Raw genomic sequence first — 5,857 nt, 5'->3', positions numbered from 1 at the left:
ATATTTACTACCTAAAAACACAAAATTAATTAGTACAAATATTTATTCTTGAAAACAAATAAAATACAGAATTTGGGATAATATATGATTTTAAAGCGCAAAAGATGAGTTAATTTCCAAGAAAAAGATATAGAAATATGCAATATTTGGCACTCATCAAGTATTACTCTTATAGCTAATATTTTCTGAGACTGATTTTTGAAATGTTAAATGCGCTAGTAGCTACTCATGGATTCAGAAATGTCTGCATACCATAAAAGAGCTTATTAAACCCTTTTTTCTCTTGGATAGTAAGAGATGTGCAATTCATTGACCCTTGGAGTAATAAATGGATACCAAATTTGGGTTCAACTACTACTAATCTCTTGGTCCATCAGAACCATAATGCTAAAGTTTTTTACTTCTCTAATCATGATATCAAAAACTTGGAATATTAGTATACTATACACTCACTTTAATAATGCTTATGTTAATAAGATTGTCACAGTTCTCTTAAACTAGTTATGCACTCCATATAGGAGGGCTTGGGTGCTTTCAAAGAATGACAAATTTTCTTCTAAATATGCTTACTTAAGGTCTCAGAGGGTTTAGACCCTCCCCTTGTAGTAAAATTCAGAAGGGCATTTGGAAACTTAAAGTCCCAGACTGTATTCAGATTTTAATTTGGAAAACAACTAAAAATGCCATAAATTATGGAATTCTTCTTTATACCAGAACGCCTATGGCTTATGTTGATTGTCCTAGATTATAGAATTGTTCTTCATACCAGAATGCCTATAGCTGATGTTGATTGTCCTATATATTTTGACCCTCATAAATTTGTCATGCAAGTTTTTGTGCTATGTCGTTTCACTAGTCATGTTTGTTTTTTATATTTTATTTATGTGGACACTTCTGTTTTTCTCGATAAACAACTGCATGAGTGGCTTGTGTTATGGATGGTGGATCATGATAGTAGATTACATGATGGATGTCAGTGTTTATTTGCTATTATCTTATGGTCTATTTAGAGTATAGGAACAATATGATTTTTAATGATAAGAAAGAGACTCATTCTGTTGTAATTATAAGGTCCATAGCTATGTTATTGTCTAGAAAACCTAAGTTACGAAATCCCACAAGTATTACTGTCAGTATTCATGTTGAACATCCATTTGATCCCCATCAAAGTCTGCATTGAACCCCTCACAAACTAATGGATAAATTGATGCCTTCCCCCATTTGGATTGATAAAATGTAACAACTATGGTGTTTTTGATGATATAACCATGGGTAATGGTGCAAGGTATGTGATGAGAGATTTTACAAATAAAGTCTCCTTTTGTGCTTCAATGGTGTTTGTTTGTTTGAAGTTGATTATGCCTTTGAAGCTGAAGCTAGGGTTATCTGGGATGCTCTAAAAAATGTTGTTGAACAAAAAACATACTCATGCCATCATTGAGAATGATGCAAAGGACCTGATCGACCAAATCTCTATTGATAGAGATCAATCGACGGATGCTAACTTTAAAGACATTTTATTTTACTTTTCTAGTTTGTTGCCTCTATTTTATTATTTATGTAATTCTATAGCTCATGCTTTAGCTAAATATGTTAAAATTATCTTTACCTCTCCATGGTCTGGTCTGTACCTCTGATCTGGCTTATGCCGATGTTTGAGGGGGATCATGCGTCTCTTTAAAGGCCTTTGAATTGAAATAAAATTAAGAAAACGAGCTAGTCCATGAGTGTGTTGGTGTGATATAGGAGACTAGCTAGTGTTATCATCTAGTTCGGATTTGGGGAATGGGAAAATAAATAAAGGAGGAAAAATAAAGTAAAGTTTGTTATTAATTTTTTTTAATCTTTTTACAAGTCTTTTTGTTTTGGGAATACAGTCCTTGAGCGAAAATAAGGGCAAAATCGAAATACGCTTGGCAGTTAAGCTTCGCTATCCTTAACCTTTCTTCTTCTTCGTCTCTTCATAATTTCCATTTGTTTCTCGCTCTTCTTTTTAGTTTTTAGAAATTCTGACTCAAACTTCGGACAAATATAATGTTCTCTTCTCCTGCTTTCGTACAACCCCAATCTTGATTCTGATTAGATCTATCTTGCTCTAATATTTTCAGATCTGTATCTCTTAACTCAAGAAAAAAAACTTTTTTTTTTTGTTTTGGTTTTAGCCATGGAAATGGCTCCAATTTCCTCGAGTCCTCGTACTGTAGAAGACATTTTTAAAGATTATAGTGGTCGTAGAGCTGGTATCGTCAGAGCTTTAACTTACGGTGGGATGTTGTTGTTGTAAAATCTCTCCTTTATAAACCTAATTTTTACTGATCCCGATCTCTTTTTCTGTGTTAGCTTAACTTCGTTTTGTGTTTATTTTTCTTCTTTCCAGATGTCGATGAGTTCTACGCCCTTTGTGATCCAGGTAAATAAAATAAACTTAGACCTAATTTTTTTTTTGTAATTTATGGTTTGGTGATAGGAAGGTGTTTGCTTTACGGATGAGGTTAGGTGGTAATTTTGTTCGAAATTAGGTCAATTTACGTGAAATTAGGTCAATTTTGTTTTGGGTTTTTCAGAAAAGGAGAATTTGTGTTTATATGGACATGCAAATGAGAGCTGGGAAGTTACTCTACCAGCTGAAGAAGTACCACCGGAGCTACCTGAACCAGCTTTGGGGATTAACTTTGCTAGAGATGGAATGAACCGTAGGGATTGGCTTTCCCTGGTTGCTGTTCACAGTGATTCTTGGTTGCTTTCCGTTGCTTTCTATCTTGGAGCTCGTTTTAACCGTAATGAGAGGTTCGATTTGTTTTTGTTTTTCGTTGAATGTTATGCTTTATGTTCATGTTTTTTTGTATACTGTCTGGAAGATTTGTTCTCAATTACTTGAGCATGTCGGCGTAGTTTGCTTTACGTTATGAGTCCAATGTGGCAAATTTATGAGTTTATGTTGGTCCACAAGTTGCATCGTGTTTAAAAACGATTTCTATTGGTTCTGTAATGAGAGACAAATAACGACTATGTTATATGTTTTACTGGAAAGCATCCCCATACGCTTGAGGATGACATGTTGATGTAAGGGTGTCCATCTTCTGCATTTATGTAGTCGTTAGTTCAAGTCTGTTTTGGAGTTTCCTCGTGTTTGTTTAAGAGATTCTAACAGTTCTAGACAACTCTCACTCTGGTAGCATGAGGATGACATGTTGATTGCACTATTATGCAATTAAGGGTCTAACATATTTGTGTGAAAATTGGTTTTGTACCAGTTGGAATTTAATTGGCGAATTTAATTGGCTGGTTAACGCTTGCTAAATGGGCTTTATTGTGGTGTTTTTTTAGGATTTTTTTTTTAATATTTGGTTCCACTAGGATGGTATCTTATAATGCGATTCAGATGAGAAACATGTTTTACAGAAATCTCAGATATTTGCTGATTTCACATGTTTTTAGTGTTTGTGTGTGGCAATTAAAGTTACATTAACAGAGAATACTTTTATTAGGAATACTCTTTCAGCATTGTTTACTTTCTTTAATGTGTCCAATGTGGCATATGCCATGTAACTATAAGTTTAAGTTGGTGGAGAAGTTGTCTGGTCTTTGTTGGAATGATGCTAGACTAATACCTCTTGTGCTATGCGTGTTTGTATTTTAACTAGCCCTGGAACCATAAGGATGTTACGTTGACATCTGAATTCTGCTTTTAAATATTTAACATATTTGCATACATGGTTTTGTCCAAAATGGGATCTTAAGATTAGTTAATGCTTGGCAAAATGGATTTTAATTTGTTTTAGTTTATTTGCCATCTGTTTTTGGTGATACCTTAAAATCTACAAGGATAAGAAAATGCTTTAACGTGGATTTTCCTAATATCAGCTGGCTCATGTGTTTCTAGTGTTCATAACTGGTATTGTAAAGTTCATTAACAGATAATACTTTTATAAAGAAACTTTCTTTGAAAGTAATAAACAGATCGGAACGTGTATTAGTGTTACATTTTGTTCTTGCATTAATTTACGTGTTAACTCTTCAGATGTTACTGATGTAAGCTTTTTCCCTAACTTCTTCAATAGTTCTTTAAAACCCAATAGCTCCATCTCTAGCTAGGTAAATGAGAGGCTAAACTTCGTGAATGGTGTCACATGATCCATTAGAAGGATCTCGCTAATAACAATAAGTGTTCGAAATTTGCTTGGAAGTACGATGAACATAAAACATCATACTATGTTGCAGTATAACAGTATTGGCTTGTTGCGTGGGGATGAGCTTGGTTTTGGTGATACTGCTAAGCAGCTTTGTTTGCCAGATGAAACTATTATCTTAAGGAAATGCGGTGACGGGTACGGGTACCATGCAACCCCACTGAATATGCAGTTAAAGACCTAAAGTCTGATGCTATGATCATGGAAGCAACGCTTGAAAATCTGTAACAGTATTCATGTTGTGGTTGTGTGCAGCCCCGTTCCCGTCATTCCCTGCTCTAGTACTTACAGGATATCTCTGCCTTTTTCTTGATTTTGTTTAGGGGGTTAGAATATCTGAAAATAATGGCATTTAGAGCATCTCTTGCATTTAAACAGCTGGCCCATCTGGAAGTGGGCAAGTCTTACATGTAAATAACTTGTTATCTGTAATCAGACAGGTCTTACACGTAAGCATTTACTTATTTTGGCAAGTCATGCCAGAAGCATAGATAAAGCTTTCTGTCAACCTTATAAGTAGCGGTGTGCATTATATGAAGCTTTTGTAGTCTTTACTCACTACTCAATCTTCGCTTGTTTGACAGGAAGCGTCTTTTCAGCTTAATCAATGATATGCCCACTGTCTACGAAGTTGTAGCAGAAAGGAAGCCTGTAAAGGAAAAGCCTAGTGTGGATAGCGGAAGCAAATCTCGACTCAGCACAAAGGTGAGGGTTGGGATAATACTAATTTATATTTCATTCTCGTATGAAACAATTTCTATAACTACCTTCCATAACTTCTCTGTGTTTCTCAACAGAGATCTAATGACGGACAGGTGGTAAAACACAATTCCAAACATGCCGACGAAGCTTATGGAGAGGACGAGGACGAACACAGTGAAACCCTTTGTGGAAGTTGTGGAGGTAATTACAATGCAGATGAGTTTTGGATCGGGTGCGATATTTGCGAGAAGTGGTTCCATGGAAAGTGTGTAAAGATAACACCTGCTAAAGCTGAGACAATAAAGCAGTACAAATGTCCTTCCTGTAGCAGCATGAAGAGAGGCAGGCAGTTGTAGAGTCACACAGACGATGACCCAGGTGGGGTGGAATAGTTACCACAAAAATATGGTGGCTGACATTGTAGTAGATTAGCTGTAGAAGCATCATCTAAGTAACGGACTGGCGTCTTTTTTCTTTTTTTTTTGCCTCTCTTCTCTTCTTCGTTAGCTAATTTCTGGTGTTTGTGGTTTATATTATATGACCAATGACCAATGCTTTTAGGAGGGGGATTACTTCCGAGAGAGTACTCTTTTATCTCTGTTATTTTGATCATTCTCTATATATTGTTAGATTGTTGTATAACTTACTATTTGCTTATATACTGGGGATGATGAAGAATGGAACCTTGTTGCTAGATAGCCTAGATTTGGTGAAGTTTTGGGAGCCCCCAATAACTCCTAAACCATCATCTCAGATATTACCAGTAATTGCATGTGCAACTAGCAGTACTACCAGTAACGCCTATATTTCATCAATATCTTGTCCGTCAGTCATGGAATTTGACGAACCACATATATATATTGATTTGTCAAACTAAAGTTAACTGGTTGAACTTCAACCACGGTTAGTAATTAAGTACTAATAAATCTTGTATTCAGCACAGTTACAAACTGTTTATAGTTTGA

At 35.4% G+C, this 5,857-nt stretch overlaps 1 protein-coding gene across 2 annotated transcripts; it reads left to right on the top strand.

Annotated features, from left to right (window-relative positions):
• The first annotated feature begins 1,828 nt into the window (after positions 1-1,828).
• On the top strand, positions 1,829-5,586 carry LOC113310358 (PHD finger protein ALFIN-LIKE 2-like). 2 transcript variants are annotated; one of them, XM_026559006.1, is made up of 6 exons: positions 1,829-1,919; positions 2,163-2,264; positions 2,378-2,410; positions 2,565-2,787; positions 4,775-4,895; positions 4,988-5,586. In XM_026559006.1, the coding sequence occupies exons 2-6, from the start codon at positions 2,165-2,167 to the stop codon at positions 5,246-5,248; spliced, it is 738 nt and encodes a 245-aa protein (XP_026414791.1). In that variant the 5' UTR covers positions 1,829-1,919; positions 2,163-2,164; the 3' UTR covers positions 5,249-5,586. The 2 variants fall into 2 exon arrangements, with proteins under 2 accessions (XP_026414791.1, XP_026414790.1); XM_026559005.1 differs by lacking the exon at positions 1,829-1,919 and having other exon boundaries at positions 1,937-2,264.
• The last annotated feature ends 271 nt before the right edge of the window (positions 5,587-5,857 follow it).

This window comes from Papaver somniferum, chromosome 9 (genome assembly GCF_003573695.1).
Source record: "Papaver somniferum cultivar HN1 chromosome 9, ASM357369v1, whole genome shotgun sequence".
NCBI lineage: Eukaryota > Viridiplantae > Streptophyta > Magnoliopsida > Ranunculales > Papaveraceae > Papaver > Papaver somniferum.
The sequence above is the reverse complement of the archived record's forward strand: the minus strand, read 5'-3'. Positions and strand labels throughout refer to the sequence as shown.

What these genes read in the sequence shown, in the direction of transcription:
- LOC113310358 (XM_026559006.1), top strand. Translation starts at nt 2,165, where the DNA reads ATGGAAATGGCTCCAATTTCCTCGAGTCCTCGTACTGTAGAAGACATT. An exon ending in CTACGCCCTTTGTGATCCAG is followed by an intron (nt 2,411 to 2,564) that starts GTAAATAAAATA and finishes TGGGTTTTTCAG; the next exon opens with AAAAGGAGAATTTGTGTTTA. An exon ending in CGTTTTAACCGTAATGAGAG is followed by an intron (nt 2,788 to 4,774) that starts GTTCGATTTGTT and finishes CTTGTTTGACAG; the next exon opens with GAAGCGTCTTTTCAGCTTAA.